Source organism: Lytechinus pictus, chromosome 12 (genome assembly GCF_037042905.1).
Source record: "Lytechinus pictus isolate F3 Inbred chromosome 12, Lp3.0, whole genome shotgun sequence".
Classification (NCBI taxonomy): Eukaryota; Metazoa; Echinodermata; class Echinoidea; order Temnopleuroida; family Toxopneustidae; genus Lytechinus; species Lytechinus pictus.
Window position 1 is genome coordinate 10330283 of NC_087256.1, and position 24116 is coordinate 10354398.

The 24116-nt window shown below is 33.3% G+C and overlaps 1 protein-coding gene across 2 annotated transcripts in view; it reads right to left on the reverse strand.

The window, feature by feature from the left end:
- The window catches only part of LOC129273289 (1-phosphatidylinositol 4,5-bisphosphate phosphodiesterase epsilon-1-like), a 51604-nt gene extending 37361 nt beyond the window's left edge, over positions 1-14243 (reverse strand). For both annotated transcript variants that reach the window (XM_064107738.1, XM_064107737.1), the window contains exons 1-6: positions 14065-14243; positions 13584-13742; positions 11426-11588; positions 10794-11065; positions 5039-5184; positions 4114-4348 (exon numbers count right to left, since the gene is read on the reverse strand). In XM_064107738.1, coding sequence (XP_063963808.1) covers positions 4114-4348; positions 5039-5184; positions 10794-11065; positions 11426-11513 — 741 coding nt within the window. In that variant the 5' untranslated portion in view covers positions 11514-11588; positions 13584-13742; positions 14065-14243. The remainder of the gene's footprint in view (positions 1-4113; positions 4349-5038; positions 5185-10793; positions 11066-11425; positions 11589-13583; positions 13743-14064) is intronic.
- Between the last annotated feature and the right edge of the window lie 9873 nt (positions 14244-24116).

Sequence of the window (24116 nt, forward strand, 5' to 3'; positions counted from 1 at the left end):
TGTTGGCGATCTTCAGTGTGATCGTATTTCAGCTTAGATTTTATGATTTCACAAAGTTCAGTTTATGTAACTGTACCAGATCTAGATCCACGATGATATAGTCAATTAGTCATACTTAACCTTGGTTTTACAGACTTATTCACGAAATTAGTGTTTTACTGCAACTACTATCATTTAGCTTTAAACTTGTGAAAATGAACTGAACATCCTTGCTTTGTACATTACTACTATATCATGATACCCGCTATAAATACACACTATAATCTAACACTTGCAAGCAAAATATTATGGAAATGAGATATTTTTTGGTCTGGGGTAGTGAAGCATTCCCCCGTCACCCTCTTAAGGTCAGTATTGCAATGATCATCAATCGTCAAGTTTATATTAAGAAACCACATCTTAGCGATGACTACTGGACTATCACTAGCAATCTATGAGACAATAAAGCAATGACATCAATGGATTCATGGTTCTGACTTAGTGCAATGATTAGATACATTTCCATTTCAACTATGAGATTAAATTATAATTAATAGTAAGTCACAGACTGAATTGTTACATTAGAATGAATTAAAAACTATAATTTATACAAATGATTTGAACTTCGTACATCTTGTTCTATATGTAAAATGATATATTTCATCTCTAAACCGAAAGTCAGCATGATCAGACATGTACTTTTATACATAACAGTGAGATACAATTTTCTAATGGTAAAATGAGATACAGTTATTTTTTTTAAGCTAACAAATTTATCAATCAATTAATCAATTATTTCCAGATTTAAATCAAAGCATGGTGTTGGAAATTTAAAGCACTTCACAGAAAACAACCTGTACTCAGCAAAAAAATAAATAAATAAAATTCCATGATTCGATTCATATAAAAGATTAAACTTGCCAGTAGAAATAACATAAATATCCATCTGTAGATGTATTGTATTTTTATACTCAATGAACTAAAAAAATAAGTCTGAGACTAGAGTCAGAATCAGAATAGTTTTATGACAAATAAAGATTAACGTGAATTAAGGAAAATAGAATGTACATGTAGCAGCAGGGCCATTGGAATGAATTTTGAAAAGGGGGTGCTGGTTAATAAGAATTTAAAAAAAAGGATTTTCAATCCAAAATGAAGGTATTTTGGGTCAGAAAATTTTTGACATGCAAAAAAGAAAGAGGTTTTTGCTCCAAACTTAAAGTAATTTTCATCCAATCATTTTAGCATACCAATCTGATTTCAAGAGGTAACGTATGCAGCACTCCCAGCAAAGATCTTGGGGGTACTTAGGCCCCCCCCCCCCAGCTTCCCAGGGGCATGTGAAGCAGTATAAATCAGCATTGCTTTTTTATTCTCCATCATTGATTCTTTTTTTCAAATGACGTTTTTCTTGATTTGGGATATTTCCTGAATGATCTACAAGATGCTAAAGGAATCAAAGTAACAAAGCCGTAAATTCCTGAAATATAAACATATCAAAATCAAGTATCTCTATATATTCCACAGAAAAAATGACAAGTTTTCCTCATTTAAAAGAAATTCATTACACAACAGAGTTCTTTCCTTTAGACATGAGATGGCAATGTTGGCTTTTATTTTCAACAATTTTTGCTACCCTATATAAGAAAGAAGATATTCAAGTCTAGGTCTAAATGCACTAAAAATTTATTGCCACTATATTGATGAAATTAGATTTAAATTTCTATAGGAAATATGTTGATGAGTAGAGATTTCTAATGGAATAATAATTATCATCTTATCAATTATCATTTGTAATTACTCACATTTTATGAATGCACAGGTTTAGGGTGTGATACTGTACACTTTACAGATGAAGTTGATCAAATTTCAAGGATTTTATGAGAAATAGCATGAACGTATGAGCCATTTTCTTTCACATCTTATGACCAGAGACTTCCAATGAAACTATGACCCAGAGGTATCACTCCATTAAGTGTGTGCAGAGCCTTGTATCACTACAGGAAAATGAGACCTCTAGGCAATTCTTGCTTGTCTGTATACCTTGCCACTAGCAATCCATTAGTCATTTATTCGTATTTCTATTTTACTTTACTTCATCTAGTCCACCATAGCATAGCCAAAAGCCAACCCATCAAGACCTATTTAATGAGGTGACTCCATTCACACACTTAACATGTCTTTTAAACCAAATTGCTCTACTTTTACTTAGAGTTGACCCAGTACAGTAGGAAAATGCATTCTACATGAGTGACTTCACAATATACTGCATCTTGAAAGAATATGAATAAACATGAAATATATACAAACAACTCTACCTAGTATTAAATTGAAACAAATGTTACAATCATAGGTTCAGCTTTAATACTTAAATATTTTACTTTAATACTTGATGGGTAAAAATTGCAGAATAAGATTGGTTTTTTTACATCAAAGAAGACCCATAGTCACATATTTTCATATCCACCATTGCCTCATGTTGTCTTTAAGTTTTTGTCTCACATTTTTTATGATGATGAATGATAAAGATGACGATGCAACAATAATAATGGTGATTATGATGATAATGATAATCAATGACGAGGATGATGCAATAATGAAGACGTTGATGATGAGCATGATGATGATGAGGATGATGATGATGATGAGGAGGAGGAGGAGGATAAGGATGATGTTGATGATGATGAGGATAATGAGGATAATAATGATGAGGAGGAGGAGGATAAGGATGATGTTGATAAGGATGATGAGGAGGAAGAAGAGGAGGATGTTGATGATGATGATGACAATGCAAAATTGATGACAGTGATAATGATGATGATGAGGAGGAGGATGATGATATTGATGATGTTGTTGATGATGATGATGATGATGATCATGTTGATGATGATAATGATAACAATGATGATGACAATGATGATCACGATGATGCAATATTGATGACGATGATAATTATGAGGAGGATGATGCAATATTGATGAGGAAGATGAAGATGATGACGATGTGAGGGATGATGACGATGATGGTGGTGATAATGAAGTGATGTCTGTGGTAATGGTAATGATTATGATAATGATGGCTCACATTTATCACAATCATCCTATAAAATCCTATCCAATAAAAGACATTGTCTTGCCAGTCTGCATGGTCTATATTATTATTATTGTTTTAGGTAAATTATTTATATCATTTACAGGTCAGTCCAAATTTCATTTCAAAACACTAGTTGTCCGACCTCCTGCCAATTCTTGCCTGTGTCATTTCCATTCATGCACCACAAAGCCAGTTTTTAATGTATTCTTCTTATTATGTAATTACAGTACAGCTGTGTACCTTTTCTCCATGTTGTATTTTCCCTTCTCTCTATCTCTCTCTTTCCCTTTGTTTCCCTTTCTCCCTTTTCTCTCTTCCCTTTCTTTACTCGCCACTCTACATCTCAATTTTTCTATCCAGTTGACTTCTTTCTTTTTGCTTATACATGGTCTCTTCCATTCTTTCTCCTCAGATATCTCTCTCTACTCGTTTTTCATTCTGTTGTATGAGTAATTATTTTGCTAAATCTATTTTATATACATGTTCATTTATATTCCTTCAATGTTAAATATTTGTTAATTTATACGTCATTAGCATTTATTCATGTATTTCATATTATAATATACTGCCAGTGGAGGACAAATTTCTATGTCTTTTAATAATAATAATAATAATAATAATAATAATAATAATGAATCTGATTTGTAATGCACCAAATCCACTCTGCAGACTGCCCAAGGTGCAGTCAATGAAAGAGAGAGAGAGAGAACAGTACAAATACAAAGATAAATTAAGGAACAATTAAGAATAGGAAGCATTGAACAATCTACAAGCTTCCTGACATAGTAACAAAACAGATGATAAAAGACATTATACATAAAGATACACAACAACTGCAAAAATAAACATAATAGTTAGAGCTATGTGGAAGGGCCACCAGCAGGCCACCAGCACAACCACAAAAAAAATTGGACCAACAAATGAATCTGACTCTGAATTTCTGAATCTGAAAAACACATACTCCTCCAAAATTTAAAGCATTGAAATGCCTGGTGGAAAACAAAAGGTTTGACTGAATCTGATGTTTGCTAGGTAACTTACCTCCGAGACTGCATCAGTGTTTGTCATGGTAGGGACATTCTCATCCCAGATAACTTGAAGCTCCTCTAAGAAAGCCCCATAATAAGGCACCACGGAGCATCCAGGGATGTTGAGTGCTCTATCTACAGCCTCCTTGTATTCAGTCGCACTGGACTTGATGGCTGACTGTAAGGCAGTGAGTCCTTGCATGTCACAGTCTTTCATGTTCTCAAACACTGGCTTCAGGATTTCAGATCTAAACAGAGTCAAGTTAAAGGAGTTCATAGTTTATCACATTTCATTGAAGTTTATATTGTACATATTGTTCTGCTCGGAGTCAGTTGATATATACATTATTTCGATGAGGTTAACTCAAAAGATGACGCACAAAATCATTCTTAGCTTTAACACCTCAAGAGCATTTGGAACACGTAAACTTGTCATCACAATATACATATATATATATATATATGTATATACATTGTACGATATAAAAAAATAAGCAAGAAATTATGATATGGGGATCGGCTAAGGAGACCAGTGAGGACTTATAGAATTTAAAATAAATCTAAAAAATAATAATTCCTCGCCATGAAAAAGCAAAGTGTGAATCAAAGAAGAGGAGAAAAGAATAATGATTGATATGCAATATCAGTAAAAGGGGCTAAGAGTTGACATACACTTTTATATAATCATCAATCAAATTTAGAAAACATATAACTATCAGCAAACCAAAGAGAAAATGTTGGGGAAATTAAAACAAAAGAGATACAAAAGTAGGGAACATGCAATGTGGGAGAGAGAACAGAGTGAGAGAGAAGGCCGCGTGAGGGAGAGAGAGGGGAAAGGGAATGGAGGATAAGAAGAAAGGAAGAGGGGGATAAATAGAGATAGACAGATGGAAGGAGAAAGAAATAAGATTCATTAGACACTGTATGCATCTTACCTTATACCATCTAAGATCTCCATGACTGTATTGAAGTTACCAAGGTTCCAACTTGAATTGGCCACTTGAATAAAGCTGAGTACATTCCTAACTTTACCTTCTTGATCTTCCACACCCAAAATTATGTCTCTCACCCAATTACTAACCTAAACAGAATTGATTATAAAACAAATATAGGAGTATTAACATATTCATTCTTTTCTTCTATCATTTAAGAAAATGAATGTACCAAACATAATTGGATACATTTCACTCATCCGGGACATGAATTATTTGAAACGATGAGCTTCTATTCTTCAACTTATAAACAAACATTTATAGCAATTTCCTTCATTGTTAAATTTTTCTTTTGAATATATTTGCATTTTAATGATTAGAGATTAATAAAGGATGTCTTCGCTAGTTTAAACTTTGTGGATATGCAGGTGAAATAGCAATCTTTCCACTGCCTCGCAAACAAGGATGTTGAGTAATTTTGTTGATTAAAAAATTGTTTACAATTTTGAATGTAAGATTACTGATGCATAAAAACTGGGTTCAGTAATTTCAGGAATTAATTCTTTTTTTTTCGATACATGTATTTTGTATGATTTAAGGCTGTTGCATAAAATGAATTTGGGAAAAACAGGATCATTCTGTCCTGAAAGAGTTAATATAAATTACTAATTTCATAGAAGGTGGATGAATAGTCAGTGACACATAATGATCATTTGCCATGACTAATAGATTTAATTAATTTGTGATAAAAAAAGAAAAACAGAAATTTCTTGCCAGCATCACTCTTTTATTAATCCAATTCAGATCAAAATATGTGAACAGGTATCGGCCCATTTCACATGCACCACATGTGTGAAGCCTGGTCTATTTGGCTCGAGGCAAATAGCGTTTCTTGCCTAAATGTCATGACATTTGAGGTTGAAAACCTCAAAAATTCAAGGAAAATCAAGTTGACGATGGTAAGTAACTACTGCAGCTGCATGCATATATTATCCTACCCTGGAAACTTGCATCTCGCTTCAAATAACCTCTACTTTTAATGGCACCTCTCTATGGCATTTCTTGCTCTCTCTCTCTCTTTCTCTCTCTCTCTCTCTCTCTCTCTTAAACACCTCAATTCTTTCTCAGACAATTATAACACCCCTCCTCAACCCTCTCTCTCTCTCTCTCTCCTTCTCTTTCCTTTAAGGCATCTATTTATTACTCTCACTGTCTTCTACTTTCTTTCATAATCTGTATTTCAAAATTCTTGAAACATATAGGGAAATAAAATTACTCTTAGATTTTCAAGAAAATAATTCAATATATATTCTTGTCTGAGAGTACAATGGTAGACATCATTACAACCATCGATCAAGAACCTTTGTAGACTTAGTTTTATGAATGACAGATTAAATCCTATTGATATATCTACATGTACACCGTTCAGATTCTTCAATTTCCGTTTCATTTGTGTTATCAAATAAAGGCATAATATAAACTTTCACCAAATTAAGGAAACATATATAAAACTAGATTTTAATTCGTCATGCGGACGAATTAGGTGGTCTGTCGTATAGATAGATAAACAGGAAAAAAATATTTAAACAGATATTAGATTGAAAAATAGATAGACAAACAGATTTACATAATCAAACAGATACATACAAGAAAGATAATTATATTAGATGGATGGAGTGATGGATGGAGAGATAAATTATAGGTGGTTATATTAATAAAACATAGACATATAAAGATAGATATAGAGAGACAGACATATAGATAGAGAGACAGACATATAGATAGATAGAGAGACAGACTTATAGATAGAGAGATAGATTGATAGATATATAGATATATAGATAGATAGAGAGATGATTGGTGGTTATATTAATAAAACATATATAAACATATAGATAGAAAGAGAGACAGACAGATAGATAGATAGACAGATAGATAGACAGACATATATATAGATAGAGAGACAGACATATCATGAAGCTATTACGAGCTATCTCGTAATAGCTTCATGCTGCGTGGTCCTATCGCGTTATGTAAGCGGGCTCTAACTTTCGCCTGGCGGCTCGCCAATTGATGTTAGATATCGTTCCTTCGCCCGAAGGAAGCGATAACAAAGGATTAAGAGAGAAATTGGAAGATGGTTCTCCTTCTCGTGATAGCTTCATGGATAGATAGACAGACATATAGATAGACAAACATATAGATAGACAGAGAGACAGAAATATAGATAGATAGAGAGACAGACATATAGATAGATATATAGATAGATAGATAGATAGATAGATAGACATATAGATAGATACAGAGACAGACATATAGATTGATAGAGATCGAGACAGAGATAGATAGAGAGACAGACATATAGATGAATAGAGAGACAGACATATAGATAGATAGATAGATAGATAGACAGATAGATAGATAGATAGATAGAGAGACAGACAGACAGATAGATAGATAGATATATAGATAGATAGATAGATAGAGACAGGCAGATGGATGGATAGATAGATAGACATATCTAAACAGATAGATACATATATATTAGACAGAGAGAGAGAGAGAGAGATAAACAGACAGATAGATATACAATGTAGGTAGATAGACAGACAGACATATGGATAGATAGAGAGAGAGGGACGTATTCAAACAGAAAGATATATATTAGACAGAGAGATAGATATGTCATGTAGGTAGATAGACAGACAGATAAATAGATATGATATAAAAAAGTAATTATAATCTGTTTTATTTTGTACGAAAGACCATTAGTGCCACGGAGAAAAAAAAAACACTATTTCTACTAATCTGTTATAACAGATTACGGTATTTCTACTAATCTGTTTAAACAGATTATAATCTGTTATAACAGATTACGGTATTTCTACTAATCTGTTATAACAGATTACGGTATTTCTACTAATCTGTTATAACAGATTACGGTATTTCTACTAATCTGTTATAACAGATTACGGTATTTCTACTAATCTGTTTAAACAGATTATAATCTGTTATAACAGATTACGGAATTTCTACTAATCTGTTATAACAGATTACGGTATTTCTACTAATCTGTTTAAACAGATTATAATCTGTTATAACAGATTACGGTATTTCTACTAATCTGTTATAACAGATTAGTAGAAATACCGTAATCTTTTATAACAGATTAGTAGAAATACCGTAATCTGTTATAACATATTAGTAGAAATACCGTAATCTGTTATAACAGATTATAATCTGTTTAAACAGATTAGTAGAAATACCGTAATCTGTTATAACAGATTAGTAGAAATACCGTAATCTGTTATAACAGATTATAATCTGTTTAAACAGATTAGTAGAAATACCGTTATCTGTTATAACAGATTAGTAGAAATACCATAATCTGTTATAACAGATTAGTAGAAATACCGTAATCTGTTATAACAGATTAGTAGAAATACCGTAATCTGTTATAACAGATTAGTAGAAATACCGTAATCTGTTATAACAGATTATAATCTGTTTAAACAGATTAGTAGAAATACCGTAATCTGTTATAACAGATTAGTAGAAATACCGTAATCTGTTATAACAGATTATAATCTGTTTAAACAGATTAGTAGAAATACCGTAATCTGTTATAACAGATTAGTAGAAATAGTGTTTTTTTTTCTCCGTGGCACTAATGGTCTTTCGTAATTTTGCAATATTTTAGCTATTATTTGTTAGAATTCTTATAATTGATCGTGGGCAAGATAGCTAAAAAAAAAAAAAAAAAAAAAAAATCATGTTCACCCGCGGACTCGAACCCCTGCCTGCATGATGGAATGAGAAGTAAGTCTGACGCCTAACCGATTGAGCTAGAATATTTCCCATAGACTTAACACGTAAGCAAAACACCAGAATCTCAAATCCAATCTTGCAAGTGAATTACGGGCATGATCCCGACATCTGATCGGAAAATGAAGGAGACGCAGCCGAAAGCTTAGAATCTCAGCTACAACATACTAAAAGCTCAGGGATAACTAGCAACAAAAATTGGAGATATGGCTTACGAAATAGAAGAATGTAGAATCTAGTTTTGAGAAAAAGTCATGTCCCATAGAGATTACACGCAAAATGAGTAAAAATGACATGCCATTATTATTTGCAATTTTTGAGGATGATTTGTCTATCAAAATGAAAAATAAAGGCAATAACTCAGAAAGAGTAAGAACTAAGCTACAACATATCAAAAATTGGGTGAAAATTGACCAATATTTACGGAGTTAGAGCAAGATTTGCATAATTATAATGACGTCATAATAGGCAAAATGGATTTTTTGAATTCCGACGCCATTTTGATGACGTCATAATATAATTGAGGGTCAAATGAGACATGAAATTATATCTCTAGTTCATACTCTATCAAAATATGAAAAAAAAATTGGGGGTCCCCATGCGTTCTGAAGAACTACAGCGGATTTTCTATAGGCATGTTTTTGCCCATATATGGCCTATAGTGAGAGCTCGCGCGCACACGTGCTGCAAACTTTAACGGGTGTTAATTTCCTTATTAATGGTCGTAGAAGGTTGATCAAGGTATCAAATTGCTCAAAATTATATGATCAATGCAATGAAATAAAAAAAAACGGTGTTTCTGAGTTGCATTGAGGCGTTACGCGCGGAAACGCGCGCGCATACGTTTGCGCGCGCAATTTTTTGAAATGCTTAAAATGACCTAAAACGTACTCTGTTTTGGTCAAAAAGTGATTTTTAGCATTTTAAAATTTTGACGCGCGCGTACGCGCGCGTCGTGACCTTTAGGTGACTTTTGATGACATGACCTGATGACCCTTGATCTGAAGTTTATGTCATGTGAATTTGATTGATTTTTGATAATTGATAATGGAGATATGATTGATAATGTGATTTTACAAAATGGCGTCTAGATGACGTCATGATGACGTCATGACATTAAGATTCTTGCAGAATTGAGGTCTTATTGATGTTGATATGTGGTGATATTTTGATGATTATTGAATATGAACTTTCTGAGATTTGCTGTCCACAAGAAATGGAGGAAATAAAAATAAGAAATAAATAAATAAAGAAAGAAAATTCGGACAAACATAAGAGGTGATCTGTCATAGACAGACCACCTAATTATTTCTTGTTCATGTTTAGGTAAAAAATGGCAGTGGAGTGATGAAACCTACATGAAGGAGCTTTCTTTTATTACCATTGTACTGTAATAGCAGGAGAAAAAGATGTAATTTGAGGGATATCACGTGGCATCACCAACAACAATTGGCATATCTTACATACAGGATAGGAGGCTTAAGGCCTCCACACACCTTTTGACTGGTCCAAGAGCCCAGTTTGGAACAAATCACAAATTGCTTCATATTTTCTGTAAAATGTGTATGAAAAGTATCTTTCTATTTGAGGTTTGAATAAACTGTAAGAATACTACATAACAATTTTGGATGATTGCAAGTCTTTACTTTGGAGTAAAGGCCAAATTGGTTTCAAATAGTAGCCAATTGTATGATTACTATGACGTCATTACAACTGCATATTTAATTCACTTTTATTCTAAGAAGAATGGTTGCATACATAGTCACAGATTTGAACATAAGCATTTGTACAATGATTCAGAATCTTAAATAGTAGGATGTTCCATCTATCAATATTTCCATCATATTTCACAAAGTTTTATTCCAAAGTAGAGAGGTTGAAAGACTGTAAATCAAGATACTACCACAGTCCAAACAGCAGAAAAAAAACTTACCTCATGAAACCTGATATCTAGGTCCCTAACAGACTTTCTCTGCTGTGCTGAATTATCGGGCAACGGTAAGGTCATGTGACCGATATGGCGGACATAGCTTGCCGGTGGAACCTCATTGAAGAGCTTGAATTCTGTCTGTGTTAGGATGAGGGCTACCTCCTCGGGGAAGTTGAGAAGACGTCCGCATCTAGAAAGTTCTTCATGGTATAATGCACTTTGAGCAAGAAGACTCTTGGAGTCTAGAACTGGGGAATCTGAGTATGGTACCCGATCTGTCAAGATTGTAAGTAATAATTATGATAATGAAATTAATAATAACAATAAAAATAATATTCACCATCTGTATGACACTAATATTGTTGGCAGGCATCCAATTCCTGTATATTATTATCAGAAAATTGCTACTTTTTGAAAATTCCCAACATTTCTTGAAAATTGCAGAAAATTGCTGAAAATTCCCCAAATTCCCAATAAATCCCCATTTATTCCCATGGAAAGTTTTTTATTTTTCAAATATTATTTATGGATTAATATATTGCATCAAATTGATGCTTTCCCTTGCAAGGATAGATCAACAACAACATTGAATAATATCAGAAACCTGAAAAAGTCACATGATATTGGTGACTTACCAAGACTTGGTGTGGAAGGCGCTGATGCCGTGACAACACCATCCGGGATGCTATCCGATACCGGGTTAGAAGAGGACGCCTCCTGCATGTTGGCTGATAGTGCTCCGCAGATGGCTCTCAGCTCCGCGAGTGACAAAGGCTGTAGAGTCCACTGGGGCTTACCCTGTTATCAAATGATATTCCAAATTGAACATCACTCACTTTCTTCCACAATTGCAGAAAAAAGAGAAGATTTGGTTGAAATGGAATGACTGTCTGGGATGAAGGATGAAGGGGAGTATAAGGCCACGATCCAAAAGGACATGGACTATTCTTGTCAAATGGAAAAGCTTTCCAGCAGACAACCATTATGAGATAAGATATTGTCATGGTGACAGCTACTGCAAGCTGCATTGTCTTAAAGTATCATATCTGCTGTCCATGGAGTGTTAAACCTTGTAAATTTACACGAACCATACCAACCATGAACTGTTAAAACCTTGTAACTCCAAATCTAGACATTTTTAGCACAGCTCAGAAAAAGTTCTATTTCAGAGATATGACATATAAAGTGGAAATCTTCTTTTTCCTAGAAAGTGTTCTCTACAAGAATTGAGATACTGTCATCAGGCAATATCAGATTTTCCAAACTTTGCTACAAATCTAACAGAGAGCAATTTTTCACTTGTCTTCAATACTTTTTATAAAGATTATATTGCATGAATTCATGGTGATACATTATTGTGTATTTTATGTCATAAAGGTCAACTGTAAAAGATCACAGGTTGGTTTACAAACTCATGTATGACTGCCTTATGACACCAACAGTGTATTGATCTATCTATTTTAAAACCAATTATGAATTCATAGTAAATAACAAAGAAAAGAACATCCGTGAAACATTTGTTATAATAATATAATCAATTTTTTTTTCAGCGTTTTGGACATAAGGTTAAAAAACTAAATAAAATAAAATGAAGGAAATGAAATGAAATTGAATCCTCCATAATTTCATGAAATAAAATCGATTACCAAGTAAAGGTAATAAAAGTCCACACAACATTCATAAATCTTTCTTTTATCTGCAATTGGAAACTCAAGGGTGAACGGAAATGATAAATGGCGGAAATGCTTGTCTGCGTATATCATTAATCCATTCAATCTGAAGATGTAGGATTAGAAGTGACACTTGTTTAGACATCAGAAGATAACAGGAGGAGACACAGACTCCAATACATCTAAATTTGTCATAATTAAAGGAATAGCACAATGACCAAATAATGAACCTTTAGAAAACTAATAGAGCAACTGCAGTTGCTCTGCTTTAAAAGTTAAGCCTCCTTTTCTTACAATTAATTAAGACTCTCATAATGTTACATCTACAAATTAATTCAGAAAAACATTTCTAAGTTTTTCTTTAATCCTTCTAAAAAACTGATTGATTCCTATATTAAACTATTTGATATAACATTTAGCTCATCTGTCATTTTTCCCCAGACTATCTTTATGGACCCCTAGTTTTATTCAAAAACCTAAAAAAAACTAAAATTCCTTACATTAATGTTCATGCTTACTTGAAATTCTTTGCCTGTAAGATCAGTGCAAGCATTCAGTGTGTATTGGATAAAACAGAAATTTTCACCTGATATTTTTCTTGGGTGAGAATTTCTTGAGTATTTTACATTACTTATTTTCAAAATCTCTCTCTTAGATGCATTGTGGCGACTCATTGACAATGCAAAAGAATGTGAAATGAACTGCATCTCAGTACGCTGTGTGTCTGAGGAAAACATACCTGCCCATTCAAGTTCAAAATATTTGACTTTATAGGTAAGATTCAAGGTTTTATATAAGATGCTTTATTGTAAAGTTCATTTGGCCATTTCATCTCACGAAAAAGTTTTTTAAAAAGATTATATTTCAGCTTATTCAACTCGATGAAATGGCTACCACTTTTAGTGGTGTCTGAATTTAAATCTAAATTAAATGAATGGATGGATGAGTGAGTGGGTGAGTGAGCGAGTGAATGAGTAAATGAATGAATGAATGATGAATGCCAATTTGTTAATACTACACTACAATACTGCACACCATTATACTCACGGTTTAAAGAATTTATGAGCATACATTTGTTAAAAGAAATGAAAAGTGTCACAGGTGAAAATCAATTACTACTTACCTGGAATTCCACCACTAATAGACTGCTTAGAGGACCACTATGACATGCATCAATGTGCCAATTCTTAAGTTGATCAGTTGGTGTGGACTGTACCACTGCTTTGGTAGCTGTACTCAGTAGTACTATATGATGACGATTGATGCACAAGATCCGATGGGCCTGAAAGAAAAAAAATCCAAACAATAAAACATATCAACTTTACATTATTTCCATTTAATTACTTATAATACAAACTGGAGCTTGGTGACCCAGTGGACCTTTCTCTGGACTTTGAAACAGAGGGTTGTGGCTTTGAATCCCAGCCATAGCGTAATTTCCTTCAGCAAGAAATTGATCCGAAAGATACCTTTGTTCAATTCTTTAATGACATATATGAAAAATCTTGAACTTTTAATCTCTACCCATCCATATTACTGATGACAGAGCATAGGATCATATCAGGCCTATCCACAATAGTGTAAAATCATTCAGTAAAACTCACACTAAATGTAGAATAACCAAGCTGAGATGAGATTCTTTAGCTATTCCTATATATTCACATAGCGTTCTAAATAGTATGGCTGCATTCTAAAAGCATTATTAAGTACTAAACTAAACCAATCCATAAGGCTTGTCTAAATGTTACTACAGTTGTGTCCCTCACTCGAATCAGACTGACCTACTTGGTACAATTTCGAGAGGTATATATTTTTTATTGCCTTCTGTTCAACAAACAAAAATAAAGTGTCAATTCTACCAATAAATGTGGATTATAAAACTACAAACAACCAATAGTGACCTCAGTCATGCATAATTTATTTGTATTTATTTTATTCCCTTGGAACAGGTTTATCCAAATAGTGGGTAGGGCAGCATCACAAGACTGTTCGTGTCAACAATCAGTCGTAACAAAGAAATGGAATGTGTAATCATGTCATCCTTCAGATACACCAGATAAACAACTTCTGTAGACTGATTACCATAGAAACATTCTTTGAAAATGAACGGTGAATGCTCATTCATTTTATTTACTTATACCCATTGTAAAATATGTATATGTACAGATTTTAAAAATGGAAATACTGATCTGATTAAAACGATACAAATATGAAATCAAAGTATACATAACTATACACATGAAGAATTTGTAAACTTATATGGCAATCTCATTTCCTATATTTACGAGGAGTGATACAAAATTATTGTATTTACAAAATATTTTATTTTCTAATTTCTTTCTTTTACTTCAATCTATATCGAATCTACATGTATATCAAGCTTGGCAGAATACGGCTAGCCAGCATATGCCAACTCAACCCAACACAAGACAATATAAATGATCTAGTTTCTAATATAATGACCCAACGTAAATAGCAACAGATTGCTCAAGACAGAGTAAACAACAATCAAAGCTTATCAGCTTAATCAATGATTAGTGGACAAACAGGACATAGATACAGTGTCCTGAGAGATAATCCAGACATTCTGTAACGTCAAGCAAACAAGAATTATATTCTATTTCCAAATATCAGCAAAATATATGCATTCAAAACAAATCTAAAATAAAATGTACATTTACAGTGACAGGGTGAAAAGAATAGGGAAGAATTCTATCTCTTTTTTTTTTCTTTCATTTACTTTGTTATGATCGTTTTGGGTTGTTTTTTGCTTATGCCAAGATAATGTACTGCATGTCAAAGCATGAGATCTCTATCTCAAATTTTATCTACATCATGTAATAAGGAGGACTTTCCCTATAGATACTGTGGAAATATGGTAATGACAGCCACAAAACTCTTCTGAGTATTCAGCTTTTTTTATATCCAAGGTTTTTCGCCCAAGTCACAAATACTGCAGACTGAGCCAACAATGCGAATACAACATTGCTTGAAAATCCTTGAAATTCATTCCTTGAAAATCAGCTCAGAGACATAATAAGATATGACTCAATGAATTACTAATAATTCAGCATGATTCCCTTTTACAGAAATGAAGAGTTTGATGTTTCATAACATCAACAACCCCCCCCCCCCTCTCTCTCTCTCTCTTAATTTTCATCTGCCTCCTCGGTCTCTTCTTGTTTCCCAATTTCCACCCTCAAGACCCAATTAATTAATAACTATTCACCATGCTCCGCATTTACACTTATAAAAAGTTTTGTTTCATAACATCAACTCCCCCCCCCCCCCTCTTAATTTCGATCTGCCTCCTCTGTTTCCTCTTGCTTCCATCTTCTCACCCTTAAGACTCAATTAATCATTATTCAACATGCTTCATGTTTACATTTATGAATATTTAAGGGGTACTCAAGGCTGAAAATAATCATATCCAATTAGTTTTATAGAGTAAAATTCACTGAGCAAAATGCTGAAAATTTCATCAAATTCTGATAATAAATAACAAAGTTACTGACATTTTAACAATAGCAATATTTTGTGAAAACAGAATGCATGTTGTCATGAATATTCATTAGGTTGGCTGATGTCACATCCCCACTTTCCTTTTTCTTATGTTATTACATGAAATCCATTTTATTTTTTTCATACATGTATATTTTATGTCTCCCATATAATAAAATAAGTTCCAGCTATGAATATCTAATGCATCAAATCAGTTGTCAATCCATTTTTTAGTGCTTGGAGGACAAAATTTGAATAAACATATTTTCATTATAATGAAATACAAAGGAACAAGTGGGGATATGACATCATCAGTTTTCTCATTGAATATTCATGAAGACATGCAGAGAACTATTTCACGGAAATAATGTATATATTGAAAATGTCATAACTTTCTTATTCCTAGTCCGATTTTGATGAGATTTTCAGTGTTGAGTTTGCCTGATTTTTCTTTATCCGTTCAAATCATAATATTTTCAGCTTGGAGTACTCCTTTAAATGGCTCATATCAACACCCCCTTTCACCTCTCTCTCTCTTATTTTTTTATCATACTCCTGTCTCATCTCACTTCCCATGTAACCATCCTCAATCAATCTCCCTTTCAGTCTGTCTGTGTTTCTCCATTTTTGCACCTCTCATTTCATAATAAACATAAAGTTTGTATCTACACTGTAGCACACTATCTTAATAAGATGCTTAAGGCGCTTCAGAGAAAATTAGAGAACAAATATATATACAATACAGCTTTCAACTTTACAAATGAGTACATAAATGGTTGTCAGTCAAATGGCATCATTATACAGGTATGAGTTCAGGTTGCCTCCCTGGAGGTGGTCACCGACGTCTGGGTTTTCAAACTCTGCGGAAGAGAATTCCAATCTTTAACATCTGAATTTGATTCAAACTGTTTTAAGCAATTATTACCTTAGCTCTTTCTCAACATGTTTGAATTCCTGCATTTCTATCTATTGGAAAATTATTATTCTATTAATTCCACAGTTTGATAATTTAATGTTCTTCCATGTAACTTTCAATGTATGCTTATTTTATTGTATGAAAGTCTGTTACTCGACCTTTAATTGGGCCACAAATGATTTTTAAAAATAAACCACTTCTACTCTATTCTGTAGTTTATATTTTCAAATCAAAATAATCTTTTTTTACATTTGACATTCTCAAGAACGCATCTCTTCTATTGTTGTATATAACTGCATCATGCTATCATCTTCTCCACGTCTTTCCTTCATTCATTCAAATAACATACATGTACTACTTCAAGCTCTCCTTGTGAATAAGCAAGCAAACATGCCTCTTGGCTATTTTTCTATCTATCAAATCATCTGCACCTGGAACAATTTGGCAGAAATTAGACAGGTGAGATAGCTTGTCATTGCCTAGCCTTTGGGATTTCAATCCACAACCAGTACACCATTCAATCATGATCAAATCCCTCAAATCAGCTCCTTACATTAAAAATTACTCCATCCCGACTCATTCTCATATTTTAAACAAAAACGCTAATATTTCCCATGATTATAGTTCCACACCAGAAATCAATTGACTCTCCAGAATGAAGGCATGTACATGTATCATGAAAATAGCTGGTGATATGATTTTGTGTGCATGCATTTCCCAATGTCTCCACTGTACTTACATCACAATGTCTTAATATTTCTATCTGTTGGAAATAAATAAGAATTGCATTTTGTATTCACAATCATAGCCTGTTATATTTACTTAACCCTTGTACTATTCAACTGACCTGGACGGACCACTACTCTCTATTATAGAAATAGTTCAAGAACAGTTTTCAAAGGACCATCAAGTCCAAAGTATAGATAAACAAAATGGAATACTGTGATATTATAAGCCTCTAATATTATTTTAAAAAATACATAAAAGATACAATTGAATTTGGGTATTCCTCGTAAAAAGCCAGAACATGTCTTTCATGCAGCGGCCTTTCATTGCCAATTCTCACACTTTATCATAAACAACAATGGGGAATGCTGGGAAATCTATCTATCAAAAGATACAGTGTCATTACAGCGGGATTCCTGCTAAAAAAAAAACGCAGCAGACTTTTTGACAAGGTACATGTACCTTACTTAAAATATGTTGTATATCTTTCTGTTTACAGAGCCTAGGTCTTGTTCTCATGTTATGGACATGCAATCATGAGTAGATATTAACTTTGTGGTATTAAGCCTAATACAGTGTATTCTCTGGTATATATACCAAACTTAGGACCTAATTCTGTCCTGTACCCATCATCATCATCATCATCAACATCATCACCATAACCATCTTCATCATTTTTTTATATCATTGTCATTACCATCATTATCATCTTCTACTCCATCATCACTATCATCATCATCAGCAGTAGCAGCAGCATCATCATCATATCATCATCTGCATCATCATCTGCTTCATCACCATCATCATCATCATCACCAACATCATCATCATCATCAACACCATCATCATCATCAACATCATCATTCTTTATCAATCATCATCATCATCTCCATCGGCATCTTCATCATCATCTTCCTCTTCATCTGCTTCATCAATATCATAATTATCATCATTATCGATAAATTCTCCATCATTTATCTCCACGAACAATCTCCTCGCCCCTGTATACATTTAACCATATTCATACAACAGATTTTATAATTGATATGCAATCAATATTTAAATATCAGATCTGTGATACATCGTTAAGATCTATGGCCTGGTGATATTCTACTTTCAATGCATGTTTGCTCTTCCAGATTTACACAATATCCAATACATATATCAAATAATGCATTTGAATCAATATCACTGGTCAGAAGGTAAGTTTAACTCAAACACAAATTTGAGCAGTGCAAACAAAATCATGACCTGCTTTTCATACATGCTGTATTAAAAGTATATTGAATGTATTGCCTCCAGAGCTCTCACTAGGCTTACTTTTATTTCAATAAAATAATCACCATGTAACAATGGATACAAAATATGTGACCTTGATTAATACCTAATCACTATGATTACTTTGCTATTATTCAATACAAATACCTATGGAAATTATTAGTCTTCCTGGTTCATATTTCACAAAATGGCAAATAAAATTTTCTTGTTTGGTTAGATTTTGGAATGAACTTTTCCCAAAACTCTCTACATATGAAGTAACCCGGTGCATTTCTACACGTTGTTTAATAATGGGTCGAAGGAATGGTCTTATAATCCAAGTGTTTACCTAAAGTCATGGACTGAAGAAAACAACGAGGAGCCGTATGGAACATGATCATCAACTCACCACTTAACAGTTCAGACAGAGAGACAAAGAGAGAGAAAGAGACAGAGAGAAAGAAAAAGGTCGAAGGGAGGCAGAGAATCACAGAGCAGAAAATAGATATGTACAGAGGAATAAGCATATTTACTCTAAAATCAAAACATTTCCATTTATAATATCATCTCTACTGTATGCTTTGTGCAATATAAGGAAAATTTGTAAGATCATGGAGATAGATCTCTTCATTCATATAAGCTACAAGAAGACACTTGAACTTGTCCTGTATTCAATGGGGAATACTTGATTGAAGATGATAAACATTGAGGATGTTTACATTCCAAATATCACCAGAATGTCAATTAGGTTAGATATTGAATAGGTACTGGAAGACAGAGAAAGAATGCACAGATTTTCATTCCTCATAGAATGAACTACTCACACAGACTGAGAACACAACTATTCTTGACTCTACAAATAAGAAAATATTTGATTAAATCTTGAGTAGAATTTCATAAGAGGTAACCTTTTTTCATTTAGAAATTTGAAAATGGACAGGAGTATATTGTACATTGGATAATGCTTGTAAACATGCCAGAACGATATGGCATACAAAATAATGTACGTCGAAGGCAAACTTGAAAGAACGGTACCGACAGCTAGATATAACTCTGAATGATGCCAAACTGTATAAAATTAATAACCCAACAGTTTAGTTAAAATTCTTGTGTAAATAAAAGTCTTCTGTGTATTCATCAAATTCCTTGCATGATACTTTTTCTTCAATTCAATTTAAATAAACATTGATTTTCTTCCATTTCACAAATTTCTACATTTTTCATAAACATAAATTCATACAAAAATCAGTGCAACAAATCAGCAACAATTTGTTGCAGTGCAACAAATCAGTTGCAAAAATATAGTGAGAATGAAAATGAAATATGAAAACTCGAAAGGTCTGAAACAAAATCATTTACAAAAGATTGTCATAAGACTAGAAAACTGGTCTGAAAAAGGATTCATGATCACTCCAATAATATCACAAACTCTCTTGAGGTTGTGAGGTCAAACATAAACAAACAGAGCTGGTAGAAAGGTGAAATAAAACTTCTCAGACACAAGTTCCCAACGAACTTGAAAGTTAATCCAGGTATAAAAACCCTTTCAGACACACAAATATTGAGTATAAAGTTACGATTTGCTTCAGGAAGTGTTAAAACCAGTCAAAGTGTATCTGTGATATTTGTTCATGGCAGGTCTATGTTTTGCTAACTTTTGCAGTGTGCAGCCTAAACTAAAATTGGGTTTTCTGTTGTTAGATCATCTAAATTGCTTTTTAATTCAAGATAGAATAGAAATAAACATGAAATCGATATCATATTCAGAGCCATATGCTTTATATTTCCATGGGAGCTAGAGAAGGTTCATGACAACCAAAGGTGACATCATTCATTTCTCAATGAAACAATAGGGACTGTGTAACACATAATACTCTTACACCAGCCTTCTATTTAATACTCCCTTTTTTCTTCCTTTTTTATTAATCTTCATCTCTTCCAATTTTTTGATAACATGAAAAATCCTAGGGGTAGGCAACCCTCTGCCCTGTCTGGCCATTGTCCGATCTGACCAAGTATGTTATGAGCCTAATTACCCTTTAAAATGAATAGAATCAATCAAATCAAGAATCATATAGCCTAGATCTTCGAGGACATATGGGACAGTCAGCTCTTTCAAATGTAGACTTTATAACAAAATAACTTTAGATGAGGATTTGAATCATCAAATTCGTAAAAAGGATGAGGACAGTAATGTGAAACAAAAATTGTTAAATTGCCATTAATTTTGCCAAAAGGAATAGTGACATTAAGAATTTACACATGTTTGAAATTCATGATTTCTTGACTAAAAGAAAGCATATGGCATTTATGCATTCGCCATTTCTCCAACTTCATTGAGATATTTAAAATGACCAACTTATGAATTATTCATTTTGCTGAATAATTCAAATTAGTTTGAACACAGGTTCTACTTCCACAATACATGAGTATTGCACTTAATTATTTTGTCAAATAATGTTGACTTATCTTTTAATTCGTAACAGTATTTCATCCTTATATAGCCAAAAGTACTAAATGAAAAGAAAATGATAGAACTTGGCAATATCAATGAGGAAAATTCAATACACATACAATATAATGCATTATTTGACTTGGGTACCCATGATAATTCCTTTTTGTCTGAAGGTATAATATTAATACAACATAGGCCTACTGATAAACCAACTACTCTGCTATTGCATTCAACTGAAATGGTCATATGTTTTGCCTCAATAAACAAGACTGAGATGAGATATCCAATATTTTTTAAATGAAGAATTGAAATCCTCCACAATGTAATACATGATGAAAAGAAACTCCTGATAGCAGAATCTAAGACAGCATTGTGAAAAGGCACACACCCTAATGACTCCCTGAAAAACCAAAACCAAACTAAAATACTACATGGGCATAAGTGCTAAAACATAAACAACCTTCCATCTCTTGAACACTGTACTGCATATTAAATGAAACATACAATGATATTGAATTCTTACCTACGTTATATCCATATAGAAAGATCCCTACGCCTGTATGAGCCCCGTCAGCAGACATAACAAGCTAGCTAGGTATGTTAAAGATCTGGGTAGATCTGTCCCCATACACATCTACCAATAAACCCTCACATCTGTTCCCATTCCACAATTTTACTCCTGTCAAAACAAGAAGCCGAGTTTGCTGTCAAACAATGCTAGATTGACTGCTTGATCTTTCTTCTTCCAGTCGACTCTCTCCTCTCTCGCCAGGTACCTACCAGTCGACAATTGTGGATGATATGATCACCCTCCAAAATAGTCTACAAACTTAGCTCTATTTTTTAGTTGGAAATATACATGTATATATATGTTTATAGATGACGATATAAGACATGATAGATTAATTAATTCCTTCCAAAACAATTATACAGCCAATGAATGCACTACTTCAAATAGCCCCCTCCTGCCACCCCCCCCCCCCAAAAAAAAAAAAAGATAATAAAAATGAACAAATAAAATGATAACAACAATTGAATGGTCAACAAAAAGATAAACTACTTGAAAAAAATTCTTGAAGTTTATACTTTCATGAAAAGAGAAGACTTATCAGATTTTCCACTGTAAAAAATGATCAATAGCGTGTGCCACTAGAGGAAACATAATATTGGGATACCAGCAAAAAATTCCTTAGAAAACCATTACAAAAATCATAAGTTTTCTATTGTTTTATAATTATCAAATTCTTTTTAGAATCCTTTCAATGTATTGATTGTTTATAACTTAACAGATTCAAATGCAGAAAGCATCAATTATACATGTATTGAAGAGAGTGATTACATTCAAATGATTCTTCAAGGAATACACACAAGAATTACCATAAGTTTATTTTTTGTGAAATTCATATGATCAGGTTTATAAGAAGATTATAATAAGATACAATATTGTACTAATTTCAAGATATCATAACAGGCTTTCAACATTCAAGAGCCATGGTGAAGTGCTGGTTCTGACTCTTGCCTTATCAGGGGGTTGTGTGCTTGAATCCCACATCAGTTTTGCATTCTTTGGCAAGGCATCAATCTACACGATGCGACTCTCCACCCAGGTGCTAAATGGGTACCCGGTAGGATGTGAAAGTCATCATTCAGCACATTGCACATGTATGTGCGCCTCATTAGCGACTTGCTAGAATACTCCCAAAGGAGTGGGGAATGTGCATACTGTATGCAGGAATTACTGGTTGAATCCCATGACTGGAGTAATGATAAATCTGTAAAAGCACTTAGAAAGCACTGGCGTACATACAGACAGGGGCTTGAGGGCTCTCCCCACCCCCCCAAAAAAAAAAAAAAAAAAAAATTAACAACCAGAAAAAAGGAAAAAAGAAAAGAGAGAAAGGTGATATTATTTTCTGAATATTATTTTTGCCTGATTGTTTTGCTCGCTCGCAACTTTTAATTAAATATTACGCGATACGCCATATCTAGCAACCTCCAAATTTTTGGCTCATTACGACACTGTTAGATAGTACAATGATCTCAAGTGCATATATTTTGTTTATAAACAACCAGATTAGAGTAATCAGATGAGAATCTTACTCCATCTACCTTTGTTTTTAACTTGCAAACTCTGTTATTTAACAAACCATTTGTAAAGAATAGATCCTTAATCTATTTCAGATACTTTAAGTTTTCTACTCACTGTACATACAATTTCCATATATATGCAAGTTCATTTTACATTGAAATCACTAACCTATATTCTCAGCAAGTATGTTCCAGCAAAAAAAATACTAAATCAAAAAGACTATTTCTGCTAAATAGCCAAAAGTTAATGTTCCAAACAACATGCAATCATTGAAAAAATAAGGACTAGGTCTGCTAAGCGACTAGTTAAAAGTTGTTGGGATATTATTGTAATTCTTGATAAACTATGAACCTGTCTCTCCCGTCCGTCCACCGTTAGATGAAATTCTGACTGCATTATGACGTGATTTAGTAGGATTTGTACATTCCCTTGCGATCACACTTTGTTTTCCTATTCCCCAGGGATCATTACCTGTATCTATACAATCTATTTGCTCACTACTAGTATTTCCACTACAACTATGGAGCGAACGCCAACGGGAGGCATTGTACTTTGGGAAAAGAGTCCTTTCTCTGCCGAGATGGGCAGGTTGAAAGTCCTATGACCTCATGTTATAAAAGATGACAAATTATTCTAGACCTCTTATTGGAGGGAAATGATCCTCTATTAAATGAAAATGAAGTTCTCTCTTCATTTAATGTAAACAAAATGA